Source organism: Ipomoea nil, unplaced genomic scaffold, assembly GCF_001879475.1.
Source record: "Ipomoea nil cultivar Tokyo-kokei standard unplaced genomic scaffold, Asagao_1.1 scaffold0317, whole genome shotgun sequence".
NCBI classification, from domain to species: domain Eukaryota; kingdom Viridiplantae; phylum Streptophyta; class Magnoliopsida; order Solanales; family Convolvulaceae; genus Ipomoea; species Ipomoea nil.
In genome coordinates, this window is record NW_017616745.1 from 1,813,565 (window position 1) to 1,831,094 (window position 17,530).

General features: G+C 32.1%; 2 protein-coding genes and 1 long non-coding RNA gene across 6 annotated transcripts; 1 reads left to right on the forward strand and 2 right to left on the reverse strand.

The window, feature by feature from the left end:
* LOC109168695 (MADS-box protein JOINTLESS-like) lies at window positions 1-9,729 on the reverse strand. Of its 2 annotated transcripts, XM_019317683.1 has the most exons (10): window positions 9,599-9,729; window positions 9,066-9,087; window positions 8,396-8,593; window positions 6,345-6,426; window positions 5,558-5,619; window positions 5,346-5,445; window positions 5,032-5,073; window positions 2,407-2,454; window positions 2,204-2,319; window positions 1-288 (listed from the first exon to the last, which is right to left on the reverse strand). In XM_019317683.1, the coding sequence occupies exons 3-10, from the start codon at window positions 8,575-8,577 to the stop codon at window positions 270-272; spliced, it is 651 nt and encodes a 216-aa protein (XP_019173228.1). In that variant the 5' UTR covers window positions 8,578-8,593; window positions 9,066-9,087; window positions 9,599-9,729; the 3' UTR covers window positions 1-269. The 2 variants fall into 2 exon arrangements, with proteins under 2 accessions (XP_019173228.1, XP_019173225.1); XM_019317680.1 differs by lacking the exon at window positions 9,066-9,087 and having other exon boundaries at window positions 8,396-8,594.
* Window positions 9,730-14,106: 4,377 nt separating this feature from the next.
* On the forward strand, window positions 14,107-17,501 carry LOC109168659 (beta carbonic anhydrase 5, chloroplastic-like). Of its 3 annotated transcripts, none has more exons than XM_019317675.1 (9): window positions 14,107-14,445; window positions 14,515-14,582; window positions 15,148-15,315; window positions 15,410-15,458; window positions 15,573-15,686; window positions 15,776-15,829; window positions 16,638-16,720; window positions 16,859-16,961; window positions 17,098-17,501. In XM_019317675.1, the coding sequence occupies exons 1-9, from the start codon at window positions 14,383-14,385 to the stop codon at window positions 17,299-17,301; spliced, it is 906 nt and encodes a 301-aa protein (XP_019173220.1). In that variant the 5' UTR covers window positions 14,107-14,382; the 3' UTR covers window positions 17,302-17,501. The 3 variants fall into 3 exon arrangements, with proteins under 3 accessions (XP_019173220.1, XP_019173219.1, XP_019173221.1); XM_019317674.1 differs by having other exon boundaries at window positions 14,115-14,445; window positions 16,856-16,961; XM_019317676.1 differs by having other exon boundaries at window positions 14,125-14,445; window positions 15,154-15,315; window positions 16,856-16,961.
* Window positions 16,126-16,642, reverse strand: LOC109168733. The gene is made up of 2 exons (XR_002052125.1): window positions 16,571-16,642; window positions 16,126-16,250 (listed from the first exon to the last, which is right to left on the reverse strand). It is a non-coding gene; the product is annotated as an uncharacterized LOC109168733 (long non-coding RNA).
* Window positions 17,502-17,530: the final 29 nt, after the last annotated feature.

Genomic DNA, 17,530 nt, shown 5'->3' on the forward strand with positions numbered 1-17,530 from the left:
AATTGAATCAAACTGGTAATTGCATGCTGCCCATCCCAGTTAATTCCCAACCAATGTATTATTCTGGGTTGAGTACAAAACATTATATTTTCCTGGCTAGCTAAATAGATACCATAAATAATCCTAAGGTCCTCCAACATAATTAATGGAGTCGTCCTCATCATCATCATCATCATCATCATCATGATAATTACATATTTATATATATACTACGTCGAATAAGTAAATGCAGAAGCTGCAGCTAGCGATCTTCAATCCCTCTTCAAACCTCAGTCCGGGAAAGGTAAGCTGAAAAATTAGACCAAAATCAAGAGAAAATTAAATAAAAGCAGAATAAAATGACTACAAATTTCGTATGCAATGCATGCAAGTGCAAGAGGAGCTAATTAATGTTATTATATTGTGAATGAAGCAGTAATCGTTGAAAGAACTCCGAATTTAGCCATTGATTGAGTTCAGATTTATTGAAACTCAACATGACTATAATGTTGAGAGAGTAATTGAAAGAACTTCGAGTTTGGTTAGTTGTGATTAATTGAAACTTAACCTGACTATCATGCTAAAAGAAGCTATGGGAAAAGTTGACTCCAGATTAATCGATCAAAACTTATTAACACGACTATCATGTCACAAAGAGTCATAAAGAGAACTTCAAGTTTAGCAATAAGTTGACTCTAGATTAATCAAAACTTAACACGTCTATCACGCTAGAGGGAGCCATTGAAAGAATTTCAAGTAAAGCTGTAAGTTGACCTACTCCGAATAAATCAAAACTCAACTTGACTATCATATTAGGGGAGTGACTAAAATAACTTCAAAGTTAGTCATAAGGTAATTTCAGATTAATCAAAACTCAACATGACTATCATACTTGACCCTTGAAAGAACTTCAAATTTAATCATAAATTGACTTCAAATTAACCGAAATCTCAACATAACTTCAAGTTTAATCATAAATTGACTTCAAATTAATCGAAACTCAACATGACTATTATGCTAGACAAAGTAATTAAAAGAATTTCGAATTTAATCCTAAGTTGACTTCAGATTAATTGAAACTCAACGTGACTATATGCTATGCTAGACAGAGTAATCGAAAGAATTTCGAATTTAGTCATAAGTTCGACTTCAGATTAATTGAAACTCAACATGACTATTATGCTAGAGTGCTAGACAGAGTAATTGAAAGAACTTCGAGTTTAATCATAAATTGACTTCAAATTAACCGAAACTGAACATGGCTATCATGCTAGACAAAGTAATTAAAAGAATTTCGAATTTAGTTATAAGTTGACTTCAGATTAATTGAAACTCAACATGACTATCGTGCTAGACAGAGTAATTGAAAGAACTTCGAGTTTAGACGACATAAGTTGATTTTAGATTAATTGAAACTCAATGTGACTATTATGCTAGACAGAGTAATCGAAAGAATTTCGAATTTAGTCATAAGTTCGACTTCAGATTAATTGAAACTCAACATAACTATATATTATGCTAGATCAGACAGAGTAATTGAAAGAACTTCGTTCGAGTTTAGTTATAAGTTGATTTCAAATTAATCGAAACTTAACATGACTATCATGTTAGACAGACTAATTAAAAGAACTTCGAATTTAGTCATAGTTGACTGCAAATTAACAGAAACTCAGCATGACTATTATGCTAGAGTGCTAGACAGAGTAATTGAAAGAACTTCGAGTTTAATCATAAATTGACTTCAAATTAATCGAAACTGAACATGGCTATCATGCTAGAGAAAGTAATTAAAAGAATTTCGAATTTAGTCATAAGTTGACTTCAGATTAATTGAAACTCAACATGACTATCGTGCTAGACAGAGTAATTGAAAGAACTTCGAATTTAGACATAAGTTGATTTTAGATTAATTGAAACTCAACGTGACTATTATGCTAGACATATTAATCAAAAGAATTTCGAATTTAGTCATAAGTTCGACTTAAGATTAATTGAAACTCAACATAACTATATATCATGCTAGATCAGACAGAGTAATTGAAAGAACTTCGAGTTTAGTTATAAGTTGATTTCAGATTAATCGAAATTTAACATGACTATCATGTTAGACAGACTAATTAAAAGAACTTCGAATTTAGTCATAGTTGACTGCAAATTATCCGAAACTCAACATGACTATTATGTTGGGGGGAATTAAATGCTAATAATTAAGAAGCATGCATACCCCAACTTGAGAGAAGTATCAGAGCTTTTATAATGATCCTGGAGTTTGTCAGGGAATAAGCAGCAGCCATTTGTGACTGATTCCGACGAGTATGGTGGTCCTCCTTGAACGCCAATCTGCAATTACCAAATTAAAGAGACACACAACTACCTTAATTAAGTATCAAGAATCATAGGAATTTTGTGTTTTGTCCTTTTACCTACCTCAGATCGCTGTTTCAACTGTGCATTCTCTTCCATCAGTTTAGCTTCCTGCACATTCCAACAAATCCTTTTCATATTCAAGAAACCCACATATGATTTTTTTTTTTAGTTAATTCCATTTTTTAATTTGGTCCTAAATTTATATAGGTGACAGTTCACTTTTAGTTTTTTCTTTTATTAGAACATCCTCATTTAGTCCTAGTATTATTGTGGCATGACCATTTTTAGTTCTCTATCAACATAATCGTTGAAATGTCGTTAAATACAAAGATATTTCAATCTTTTTATACAAAGTAGGTTGAATCGCTATATTTTTTATGTATTTTTTTTAAAATCCATAATTGCATAATGAAATGCCAGGTGTTTAATGATATTTAAACTGTTTTGTTAATAAATGACCAAAAATAATAACACCACAATAATAATAGGACCAAAAGTGAATATTCTTATAAAAGAAAAAAAAAAGAGTTAAAGTGATCTATCACATATAAATCTAAGATAAAAATAAAATTAACTTTTTTTTAAAACCACTGTAACCAACCACTTTTTTTTACCTTCCAAGAAATTGGACAAAAATTCAAATATTTTTCAACTTGTTTTGTCACTACCTAGAGTGATTGGAATTTTTTTTTTTTGAATGCTAGAGTGATTGGAATTTAATTTTTAACCAATTAAAAATAATCAAAATTCTTGCTTTTCGACTATATTTTTCAATGATTAAAAAATTTAGATAGTCTTGAAATATAGTTTGAAAATACGAATTTTTAAGTGATGTTTTATATACGGGTGTTGCTATTTGCACCACCCTTTGACTAAAATTGGGTATAAAGTATCTTGAAATTGTAAAAAGGTGGAATTTTTTAATAATTACCTAGGTGGTGTAAATAGCGAAATGATGGTTCATTTTGCTATTTGCACCATCTTGGTCAAACTTAGTTACAATGATCAAAATCAAAGTCAAGAACATTATGAGGTATTTTAAGTTGTTATTTGAATTGTTAATGAATTGTTATTTATTTCTATGGGTGTTGCTATTTGTATTTTATGCGAGTTTATTCTTGCTTGTTAGGTAATTAGGACTCATTTAAATTAGATATAATTTCTCAATTGACTAAATAACAATCTCTTTGTTCCATGTCAAGAGAGAAAATTATAGTATTAATCAATTTAGTGAATATAGTTGTAAATTAATTTAATTTGTTGTGAATATAGTTGTAGATTAAGCAATTTATTGTATTTACAGTATAATAAGATAGGTAGAATTGAATTGTTATTTATTTCTATGGGTGTTGCTATTTGTATATTAAGCCACTTTGTTCTTGCTTGCTAGTATAGGTAATTAGGACTCATTTAAATTAGATATAATTTCTCATTTTCAAAAAAAAAAAAATTAGATATAATTTCTCAATTGACTAAATAACAAACTCTTTGTTCCATTTCAAGTGAGAAAATTATTGTATAAAGAGTACTGAATTTGAGATTTTATTTATTGGGTGACCGGTGAGTCTATCTATATACTGAATTAATTTAATTTGTTGTGAATATAGTTGTAAATTAATCCATTTATTGTATTTACAGTATAAAAAGATAAGTAGAAAATCAATTTATTGAGTAATATTGAGTACATAGAACAATATATACTACAAAGAATACACAATTGTAGGAAACTATTCTACAGAGACTGAAGGACAATCATAAATACAAAATTCAAAATAGAAAGAGTGTAGGAACGCATGCAGACTTATTTTATGATTAGAAGCCTTGACCTCCACTTATTTTATGATTAGAATTTTAACTACATCAAAATTGTTAAAACTCTAACCCACATATCTTTATAAATAAAATTGTTACAGTATTTACCATATAAAAAGATAAGTAGAAAATCAATTTATATTTCAAAGTCTCAATAGAACTCTAACCCACATATCTTTATAGAATTTTAACTACATCAAAATTATTAGAACTCTAACCCACATATATCTTTATAAAATTGTTACAGTATTTACAGTATAAAAAGATAGGTAGAAAATCAATTTATATTTATTCATTTCAAATATCACTAGTAATCATTTTATATTTCAATTTATAGTTAAATCAATTTAAAATAATGTATACCACAAATTTGAGTTATAAAAAAAATATTAGAATAACAAAATTAATTATTATTTCTCTTTATTTAAAATTAAAACATAAACAAAAATAAGTATTGAAAATATAAACTTAAAAAAACATGTATTTAACAAAAAAGATGTATTGAAAATAGAAACTTAAAAAAATATATATGTATTGAAAATAAAAACTTAAAAAAATATTGCACAAAATAATTAGGCATTAAAACATAATAATAATAATAATAATAATAATAATAATAATAAGAGATTGATTATTAAATAAAAACAAAAAAAAATAAAGATTAATGTTTGACTACATTTAATGAGGTGGTGCAAATAGCACTTTTTTATTTGTACCACCTATAAAGCTATTACACCTATTAAATAAGGGGTGTAAATAGCAAAATGGGTGGTGCAAATAAAATTTCCCTTTATATACGTATGTATACAAACATCTAACTAGCACTCTAGCAAGTAGCAACCATGCCATAGAGAAAAGTTGAAGATGACTTACCTTTTTCTTTAGAGCATTGATTTCTGACAGTAAAATATCTCCCTGAAAAGCAGACAAATCCTAGGTTAATGCTATCCACATACAAATAACCAAGTTTTAACTAAAAATTTAAACTAATAGTAAATTGTTCGTTTATATATATATATATATATATATATATATATATATATATATATATAAAACTTAAATAATCCCAATTTTACCGGACTAATCTTAAATCCACAAGACTCACCCCTAGAGTTACTGTAGAAGTAAAATTGTATGTTTATATTTTATACGTTATATGTCGAGAGAATTAAAGAGACTCGACCGACCTTCTTTCTCATGATGCGACTCAACCCTCCCTCGACCATTTTCTCCAATTTTATCAATTCGGCCATGCCAAGTTCTTGGAGATCTTCTCCATTGAGTTGCCTGGCACAAGTAAACTTCAATTCCATCAGTCTTAAACGCTATTCATAACAAACAACAACGTTAACAATATCAAATGCTTGCCCATACATTAGCTAACAGTTAATCGTTATACCTCAATTCCCGACTCTTCTCTGTAAATTCCTTAGCCAGCCCCGCATAAGTTATACTCTCTCGCTATAAATGAAAACAACATAGGATTTTCGCTTAGTACAAGAAAAAAGATTGGTAGTAACTAAAATTTGTTTTAAATTAATGTCACAAGCAAATTTGAATTGGATCAAAGCAGCCTTCATCCATATATACACACACAAATAGGGATCGTTATGCTGTGCATCCGTATGCACGTATGCACCATGCATACGGATGCAAAAACGACGTCGTTTTATTAAAAACGCGCATCCTACTTAAAAAAAATCAGTTTCGATTCCCCTCAACAGCATTATGTTGTTCATTCATTCTGGAATTTTAGTTCATTGATTATGGATATTTAGACGTGAATCGAAACTGATTTTTTGTCATTCATGTTGGATATTTAGTTCATTCATGTTGGATATTTAATTCATTCATTATGGATATTTAGTTCATTCATTATGGATTTTTAGTTCATTCATTCTGGAATTTTAGTTCATAGATTTTGGAATTTTAGTTCATAGATTCTGGAATTTTAGTTCATTGATTCTGGATATATAGTTCAAATTATGCACAATATAATGTTGTTGCTAGGAATCGAAACTGAATTTTTTTTTTAAGTGAGACGCGCGTTTTTAATAAAACGACGTCGTTTTTGCATCTGTATGCACCATGGTGCATACGGATGCACAGCATAATTTGCCCACAAATAGATGATATGATGATAATGAAAACATACAGTTTCATTAATGAACGGCTGTGATTGTTACCTGGAGACTGGGAGATGGCTGATGCTCCACACACTCAACTTTCTCTATGTGCATGCTATGCCTTGTAATCACTTCCTCCATACTTAAAAATTTTGTACAATAAAGAACATATATAGCAGCAAATAATCAGCTTCTATACATACACACATATATGTATACACACACTCAATTCTTAATTCAAGAATACTAAACGAAACATACCTTTTTAATAATGTTGATGTTGATATTATAATACATTAGTGTCAAATGATACATGTTTATAGATCAGAATACTATAGAATTATCTAATTTTAGACTAAATTAATTGTTACCATTATATTCAAAACAATACTAGAAAATTATCCAATTCTAGACATATTATATAAACTAATCGTTATCATTCGAAACAATGCTACAGAATTATCCGATTTTAGACTAAACTAATTATTATCATTCGAAACAGTACTAGTGATTAGTGAGTGAATTACCCAATTCTAGATTAAACTAGTTTACCATTTGAAACAATAGTAGTGAATCACCGGATTTTAGACTAAACTAATTGTTAGTTATCGTTCGAAACAATACTAGTGAATTACCCAATTTTGGAGTAAAATAACTTTTTTGAGCTACTTTTTCAACTTATTGAAGCACAAAGAGGAGTCAATACCACACACACTGAGGCTCAAACCCATCACCCCTCATTTGGGAGAGTCACTTCATGCATACCACTAAACCACAAGGTCATTAACAATTCTAGAGTAAACTAATTATCATTTGAAATAATACTAGTGGTTCACCCGATACGTACTAGATCAAACTAATTGTTATCATTTCAAATGATACTATTACTCAAATTACTCAATTATAACTTATAAGTTAAACTAATTATCATTCGAGATATATATAGCTTAGTAAAAGAACTCTATAACCTTTTGAAAATAACTCTATAACCTTAATTAAAAAAACAAAAACAAAATACCCAAAACATTATTGTGAAATCGAAATCATGCAAATATGGGAATAATGCCCATTCCCATCTCTATTTTGACGAGCCCACTGCTGGAAATTATGGAATTTTCGACCACCTGAAAATGATCTTAAATCAAGTCGAAAGCCTTGTTCTGACCATTTTGGTATCCGGAAAAATCTTTGTTGCTATTTTCGACCACTTTTTACTTTTGACTTAATATAAGATCACTTTCAGGTGGTCAGAAATTTCATAATTTCCAGCAGTGGCCACTGGTTGTGTATAGAGAATTATATGATTCTTCTAAAAGGTTGAACCCTATGATTCTAAACAAAACTAATTGTTATCATTCGAAACAATACTAGAGAATTATCTGATTTTAAACTAAATTAATTGTTACCATTCAAAACAATACTAGAAAATTATCCAATTCTAGACATACTATATAAACTAATTGTTATCATTCGAAACCATACTAAAGAATTATCCGATTTTAGACTAAACTAATCATTATCATTTGAAACAATAGTAGTGATTAGTAAGTGAATTACCCAATTCTATATTAAACTAGTTTATCATTTGAAATAATACTAGCTTTTCACCCGATTTTAGAGTAAACTAATTGTTAGTACAGACGTACAGTTATCATTCGAAACAATACTAGTGATTCACCCGATACATACTAGATCAAACTAATAGTTGTCATTCCAAATTACCCAATTATAAGTTAAACTAATTATCATTCGAGATATATAGCTAAATACAAGAACTCTATAACCTTGATTAAAGAAAACAAAATACCCAAAACATTGTGAACATCGAAATCATGCAAATATGGGAATAATGCCCATTAATTCCCATCTATCTCTATTTTGACCAGCCTAGCCAGTGGTTGTGTATACATGTTTCCCCCATTCCAAACACCATGCAGCAGCCGGCCGGCAACATATGACGACACACATGTTGTCATTCAAACACTATCCAGTTACTAAATTGAATACTCCGTACTAATTATATAAAAGATTCTCAAAGTAAATAAATACTTATATTATCTGATCTGACATTTTAAGTGAATGGTCTTATCTTCATTATCGTACGTACGTACTTGGAGTTTGAATAGTGGCAGAGTTTTCCGGTGGCGGAGAAGACGATGAGGCCAATATCGACGTCGCAGAGAGTGGAAAGCTCCTGAGCTTTCTTGAAAAGCCCTCGTCTTCTCTTCGAGAACGTCACTTGTCTTGCCGTCAAGTTGTCTATCTTCTTTATCTCTATCTTTGTTCTCACCATTTTTACCACCAATTAACCTTAAACAATTCATGGAAAAACAGCTTTAATTTTGTTTCAAACCACAAATGTAATTAACCTTAAATTAATTAAATTCAAAGAAAAACAGCTTTAATTTTCTGGGGAAATTATGAAATTTCCGACCACCTGAAAATAATCTTAAATCAAGTCAAAAGTCTTGTTCCGACCACTTTTGGTATCCGGAAAAACTTTTGTTGCTATTTCTGACCACTTTTTGGTATCAAGTTGATTTAAGACCACTCTCAGATAGTTGGAAATTCCATAATTTCAAGTAGTGGTTTTCTCATCAAGCTTTAATTTTTTTTTAAACGACAAAAATAATTAAATCTTAACTAGCTTTCTGTAACAAATGTACCATAAATTATTAATGGAAAAATTCAAGGAAAAACAGCTTTAATTTTTCTGGGGTTTTCTCCGAATTAAGATGAAATCAAGCTTTGATTTTGTTTGAAACGACAAATGTGATATAATTAACCTTAACTAGCTAGCTTTCTGTAGCAAATAATGTACCATAAACTATTATATTCATGGTAAATTCAAGGAAAAACAGCTTTAATTTTCTGGGTTTTTTTCTTTGAAGATGAAATTAAATCAAGAAAACTTAGATCCAGTAAGCACAGCAGCCAAGTACTATGAAACATACAGGATCTAATCATCAATTAAACCAAACCCTTATATGTAACATCACCTTAAAGGCAACATATACATACAAAAACTAAATTAAATTAAACCACAGTTTCTTATATACTTATGAGCTGCAGAAATATTGTTTTCTGGGCATTTTCTGCTGCAGAATTAAAGCCCCAAAAAATGGTGGAAGCCATGAAAGATGGAAGCTCAGAAAACCCTAGCTAGAGAGAGAGATGAAGAATCTGGGAAGTGGCTGAGCTAAGCACGGTGAGGGTGAAGATTTAATGAGTGTGGGGAAGAAGAAAGAAATCCTTAAACAGATTAGATACAGCAAAAAAAACAGCACCTGGGAGAGACTGTTTCTTGAGATTACCTTTCGTAGGATATGCTGATTAAGGTTGTTGCTGTGTGGAGATGGATCCAAACACTTCTACCCAATCATCTAGAGAGAGAAAGAGGGGGCGAGGGAGGGAGAGAGAGAGAGAGGATACTCCTTTTTTTAGCTTCCGGAGAGAGAGAGAGAGAGGAAACTCCTTTTTTTAGCTTTCTTTGTTTCTATGTTTCAATCTATTTTTTAACACATTTTTTTTTTTACTTGAGTTGAGGGTGACTTGTATGTACGGAGTGTGGACCTGTTTTGTGCTTATATATGGTTGTATATGTGTGCTATGTTTGGCCAAACATGTGCCTATTGCTTACTAGCTTAGCATGCCTACTTGTCATCTCGCTTTCAAAGACTAATCTTCACTGCTTCTCATGATATTGATAGGGGTGTTACCGAACAAAATTTTTGATAAACTATTTGTGTTCATGTTCAGGAAGCATTTGGTAATTGTTTGGTAAAATAGTTAGCATATAGGTCAATTTTGATTTATTTGATCACTATTAGTCGTTTAATTTGGTTAAAAAATCAATATAAGTGTTTGGTTAATTAGTTTTTTTGTAACTCCAAAATGCTAAAATTTTAAAAACTGTTCAAAAGAACTTTTTCAATTAGCTTTTTGAGAAAAGACATTATATCAATCAGCTATCAGCTAACAGCTAATTTACCAACCAAGACTATGTGGTCTAATAGTACTCGATCGGGTTGGACTTCCATTTGGAACCCAGGTTGGACTTCCATTTGGAAGATTGTAAGTTCGAGCCTTAGTGGAGGCGTTATTGGTTCTTTGTGTTTCAGTAGGTTGAGAAAGTATATGAACAGATACTACATTGTAATAGAACCAGTATCATTCAAAAAAACAACAACCATTTACCAAACAGGGCCATTTGTCCTTTTTGCATAGTGATAAGTGATGAATCATAACAATTTGGTACCAACATGTAAAATAATTTAGAAATATTTTGTTCTTCTAATAATATCTAATATTTGAAATGACATGTCTTTATCAAATTAAATTATCACTACCCTTCATAAAAGTACACGTAAAAATCTCATTAGATACTCTTAAGCCAAACCCAAATCTCTTTTTTATTGTGGAGATTAGTTCTATTTAACTACTATACCCTACAAAGCCCTACATACGCCTTTGAAGAATCTTTCTCCAAGTATTAAATATCTTAAATAGGTTGGTATTTGCCACCTAGTTAATTGATGGAAAGTTGATTAGTTATCTATCACAATCGTAATAATGTTCGAAGGAGGTAAATTACCAATACGGTTAATCATTTTTTTTTTGTCGGATCACAAATGTTTTCAGTTATGATAAATTATAATTCTACATATCGAGATTAATTTTATTTATATAAGTATAATCTCAAAGGTCACGAGCTATAATTAAGTCAAAATAATATACGTCATCTCATCCATTGGTCACTTAATCATATGTTAGCTCGTATGGGCATCTCAGTTGGTCATATTGGTGAAATTTAAAAATAATGATCTGTGATCGAGTCTCACTAGCAACAGTCTGGGACCAACCTCTCAAAATGAAGGATTTTTTTGTGCGCGATAAGCAAAGATCTAACCTATATGTCCAGCTTAACCTATGTATTCAACTGAGTTACCATGATTTATATTATCTCAGATGTTCTGTCGGGACGGGATGTGAAGAGCCATTGAGAATTTGAGATTGAGGATCGGGACAGGATGTGAAGAGCCATTGAGAATTTGAGATTGAGGATTCAACATTTTGAGAACAACAACTTAATCATATGTTACGACTTATGATGATGAGTGGTAATTAATTTTCTTCATTTAATAGTTATATAATTGCATTAAATTATGGCGAGTTTTACGAAATCTCCAATTGGTGGTATGAGTCAATGGTTTTTTTTTTTTTTTTTGTTTGTTTTTTTTTTTTATTTACAACAATTAATTTGCTACTTAGTACTGTTAATTAGTAGAGCTCTTACCTACTTAACTGATTCCATTTGAAGATTTCAACTAGAAATACTTGATAATTTTGTGTTATATATAGGGAAAAGTTCACGTGATAACACATTTCTTTGTAAAAAAATTGTAGAATATTATGATACTTCATTTTGACAAATCAATAGCTATCATCTTACTGAAACTAACTTGTGGCCAAATTATAATTCATTAAATTTAAAATTAATCTAATGACTTTTAAAAAAAATTAATCAAAAAAACATAATCGATCTACAAGATCAACATAAATTGAAGGTCTAGATAAATTCACACTTTTTACAAAAAGGTTGTGTCATCATTTAAACCTATATATTAAATAGCTCGATAATTTTATTTTCACGTCATGATGTGAAACTGTGAATATTAACAAGTAAAATTAGAAGGATCATATGAGAACACATACCAATCTTATCCATAATCCATTATACTGCCAGGTATGTATGTATGGAAGAACATATGAGAACACATGTCCTAGATTAATAAAAAAAAAAGTATAGATTAATTAATATCATACATTCATAAGAGTTTGACCAATGTATAGAAATTAATGAAAAAAATCACAGTGATAGCATTTGAAAATACTTGATAGTATATTTTTGAATAATTCATAGTGCAGTTAGGGTTTATAATAATGCACTTTCTGACTTACATGTATCCGCTATTAGTTATCCACGAGTGCACTATAAAGTATTTCAAAATGCATCAATGTAATTAAGGAAATGTCACTGCAACTTGGGGGTGTGGTTGATTAGAATGGACTCATTCATCCTTAACCAAAGGTCAAGAGTTTGATCCTTGGCTTTGGAAATGGATCAGAGTAACCTTAAATCTCGAGACCAACTGTCTTACTCAAAAGATGTGCCTACAATCCAACGAGAGGATTAGTTATCGTGACCGGCGGTGAGAATCCTAAGCATACAAAAAAAAAAAGGAAATGTCACTGCATTTTTATCATTTATTCTTAATTTTTAGTCGTTAATCAATAATCGATAGACCAGAAGTTTTTTTTTTTTTTTTTAAGAAAGAAAAAAAAAACTTATTTTTATTTTTCAAAAAAAAAAATAGAATACCTATCAATTTACGAGAAATTTCTCATGTGTTTCAAAAAAAAAAAAAAAGGTCTTATGGGTGTTACGTAACTGAATTTATAAGGAATTGGTGGGTGGCAGATATGCTTCCGCCGGAGAATTTGTGGAGGCTGCTTTCTCCGTACAACGGGACCATGCGGCGTCACGTGGACACATTGTACCTCGTATCCCACGTGTTTCCCACCTTCTAATTTCTCGCGGTTTTTCATCTTTAAATTTCTCGCGGTTTTATTTTTTGGCTATGTTATATTATAAATAAATGATATCCTATCAAAAGTATAAGCGCAATATTTAAGATCAATATTATAAAATATATGATTTTTATTAAACAGTGTAATATCTGAATGCAAAAATTACATTTTTAATTGTGAAATATATAATTTTTTTTATTTCAAATAAGTATAAACAGTGTAAATATTAGGTCCTCTAAAAATTGAGACCATGTATTTTTGCTCATCTGGCATGTTTCAAAATCCGGCCATGCTTCTCTACTTTTTTTTTTTTCTTTTTTCCAAAAGGTTAAATTCTCAAATCCAAGGGCTTCTCACGAGTCACATTCCAGCCCAACAGAACATTTGAGAAAATGTAAATTACGGTGACTTAATGGCTCAACAAATAGGATCAAATGCCGGTGCGCACAAGAGAATGAGAGATCTGTTCATTTTAGACATAATTTTCACACTGCGTCGTCGATGTTTGAATATTGATTTTTTTCTTCCAAATACTGTCTACTAAACCATTAAACTCATGAGTTGTTATACCATTGACCAGGATCCACATTGCAAGGTGGACCCTAGTTCTAAATGACGTATAAATAGTGTATTTTTATTATTTAATTGTGAACTTCTAGAATATAAAATATGTTTCTAAATTAAAACATATAACAAATGTATAAGAAAATTTGTGAATACAATACATGGTCATCAAATCATAATATGTTAATATTGTGTGGCTACAGTATTTAAAAAGGAACTTATGAATACAAAACAAGATAATCAATTACGTATATGTTAACATTATGTGTTCATGATATACAAATTGTAAATTTTTGAAAAATAAATTGTGAATATTTAAATTCGAATTCACAGAATAATTTATGAGCTAATACCGTGTGGGCTGACTTGTCATTTCTCCTTTCTCGAGTGTCGGCACGATATTACCATTTCTTGGGCAGTTGGGCTATGCCTTTGCTCCGTATTTCATCGGGCCGGGCCGATTGGGGTTTGTATTGGGCCAGGCATGACCCGTTGTTTACATTCAACGAAAAGTCCACCATTGTACCAGGCCCGGCCCGTTTCCTTTCCCCGACCTTTATGAAATCCAAAAGCCGCTCTGGCAATAAGCATGAGGAAGCAAACGAGTTTGCTCTTAGCAAAAACGTGCATGTAGGGACTTGTACCTTGTGCTAGAGATGATGTACCGTGGTTTGGCAATGGTCATTTTCAGCTCTAGAGCGGTAGAGCCCATTGTAGTCCAGTCTGTAAAGCCTCGTTTTCTCCGTCTTTCTTGGAGAGTTTTTATCCAAACCGACAGCAACCAACGATTTGTCAGCGGCACAAACTAACTTTTTCGAGTACCTATGACATGTACGCATATATAGCCACACGTTATTCCGTGCGCTTCTAGAGCTCTACCAATCAGTGGAATAAACGAGGTGTATTCCCTTTTCAATCTGCGCTACAAGCCTAGATCTCTGCAATGGCTGCTAAACCGCTCTTTCATTCCTCTGCTGCGTTTCAGAAGACTTCTGATACCTCACAGGTATATAATTCTGCGCTTATCCCTCTCCGGGCGTTGAATTTGATGGTTTATTTGGGTTTTTTGGTGCAGATCTCCAGTGCCCAGTTTAGATCCTCGGAAGTTGAGCAAACCCATTTCAGATCATCGAGTTTTTCTAAGTATGCTCCCTCCAAGTTTGAATCTTTTTGTCTCTCTTATTAATTTTCACCTTTTTGTGTTTTGAAGTGACCCTGGGATAAATCTGTCTCGTGATTCTAACCGACAATTAGAAAATGATATTAATTTAAGTTGGTTATAGTTGATCGAGTCAAACTAAGAAGGGCGGGGTTTGGGTGGGAGTTGATTATTCCTAAAATGAGACTTCTTTTGATGGTTTCCAAAGTGGGCAGTAGATTGTGGCATTACTTACAGTAAGAGATAAAGAAAAATTAAAGCTTTCTATATTTGGTAACTAAATCAATGTCTCTTTTGTAACCTTGTGCATTTTTGGAAGCTTTTTGTTTTCATTGGCTGTTTTTATAATTTAAAATGGAAAAGATCAGGCTTTGATTATAATATTATAGAAGTCACCAAGTGCAGACTGGTAATACAGTTGGTAGTTAATGTCAAGTTCACTGTATTACCAGGAGAATGAACTCTTAAAGTGTGTGTATGTGTGTATTTGTTTATATATATATATAGATGACAGGTTTGGGATTTTATCTGAGAAAGTTAAACTTTGAGATGCAGGAGAAATCCGGCTTTGAGAATGAAAACTTCGAGGGATCCTATGAGTTTGACACAGGAAATTGTTGATGACAAACAGAAAACCGCTGTTTTGACTGAAAGTGTACCTGATCTGTTCTCTGAGATGAAGCATCGGTTTTTGAGCTTCAAAAAGGAAAAATACTTGTGAGTGTGTGATCTTATTCTTCATGTTTAGCTCAAATTGGCATCACCAATCTGATTCTTCTTATCCCTTTTGTTTTTTGGGTGGGGTGAATAGGGCTGACTTGGAACGTTTCAAGGCTCTTGCCAAAGCTCAAGCACCAAAGGTATTAGCCTTACGTTTTTTGTTTTGAAGCTTTTTAGATTCTCTCGTGTATCCGATATTTGCCTTATTTTATGGTCCGTGTGATGAAATCCTTATCTGACGATTTGAAGGACAGTTTATGGTGATTGCTTGTGCAGACTCTCGGGTTTGCCCCTCTAGTGTCCTGGGATTCGAACCGGGAGAGGCCTTTGTAATACGAAATGTCGCAAATTTGGTGCCTCCCTACGAGGTAAGGCATTTACTTCTTATGGCACACATCATGCTATAGTTGATGAAATGTCTATTTTGTGAAATAAATATATGCATTTGTCTGTGCAGAATGGCCCTACCGAAGTAAATGCCGCTCTTGAATTTGCTGTTAACTCTCTCAATGTGAGTAAATTCTGCTGACCGAATCTACTGTCTTGCTGATCTGCCTGTTTCGACTTTTGTGGCTTTTTGAAATGCTGTATTATGCACTATCTGTCGGTGGTTGGGTAATAAAACGTAACAACTTTGAAATCTGCATATGAGAGAACGGTTATGAAAATTCTTTAATTGAGAATTGACATATAATAGTCGGAGTACATAGAAGTTTGACACAGCCAAAAGAAAGTTTTCTTGATCGTAATCGCGAAATAACAGAAATACATAGTAATCTAGTATGCTAGAGCCATCTTGATTATCTATGAATGATGGAGAATCTCTGATCATACAAATTGTCATTTTTTCTTTGATGTTTTTTTTTGTGTGTGTGTGTGTGTGTGTGTGGGGGGGGGGATTTATTATTGTTCATGTGCGGGTGACTTGTAGGCTCTGTTTGGCTGAGCTTATTTAGGAGCTTATAGCTACTAGCTAGTAGCTTCTTAACTTTTTTTCTATCTTTATCCTTATTATTTATCCTTATTATTTTAAATAGATGACATCCGTTATTCCTCCCAATTAAAACTCTTTTGGCATTTTCCTATGAAGATTCCTTTTTAGTTTTTTACATTTATCAGCTTATCAAAAAGCTAATTTTACCAAATACTTTTAAGCATAATCAGCTAACTTTAACAACTATTCAGTTTTCCGCTTCTAGCTTATAGCTTTCCAGCTACCTTTTCAGCTAGGTTTGCCAAACATAGCCGTAACGTATCAAAAAACTCGAAAGTGTCAAAAATCTCGGTATATGTTTCAATGTTTGGCTTGGTCTCTGCAGGTGGAAAATATACTAGTCGTTGGCCACAGCTGTTGTGGAGGCATCCGCGCCTTAATGAGTATGGAAGATGAGATGAATTCTAGGTCTGCCGAGTATTATTCTTCTAGTTCTGTTCTTCTCCCCTCTCCCTCTCCCCACGCCTCTCGGGAACAACAACCATAGCTAAACAAGAAAACAGTTTTACGCACCTTCTTAAGCCCGTTATATTTGCTTTGCAGTAGCTTTCTTCATAATTGGGTAGCTGTTGGGAAGACCGCGAGGTCGAAGACCAAGGCTGTTGCATCAAAGCTCGGCTTCGATCTACAATGCAAGCACTGCGAGAAGGTGCAGTTCCATATATATATATATATATATATATATATATATATATATATATATATATATATATATATATTTTCCCGTTTCTTGTTCAGGTCAGTGCAAAAAAACAGCGTTATTTCAACTAATTCTCCGTTTACAGGAATCAATCAACCGCACGCTGCTGAACTTGCTCACGTACCCGTGGATAAAGGACAAGGTGGCGGAAAGGCAGCTCGTGATTCATGGTGGCTACTACGACTTCACCAACTGTACATTCGAGAAATGGTCTCTCGACCACGGGGAGGACGATAACTCTAGCGTGGATAACCAATACTCGACTAAAAATCACGAATTCTGGAGCTGACTTGCTACTGGATTCTACCCATATTGTTTAGATGAATTATATGTAATGCAACTTTGTTGTGTCTGTTTACATACTATGATGTTTCATTGTGGTGTCTTTTACAAACTTATATGTATGTGTGTTGTTGTATTGATGAAAAGATTGCTTCCACTTTCCATTCTGCACTTTTTCCATGAATCTGCAGCTTGGGTTTCTCCTCAGATTGATTGGATTTTATGCATAGAAAGAC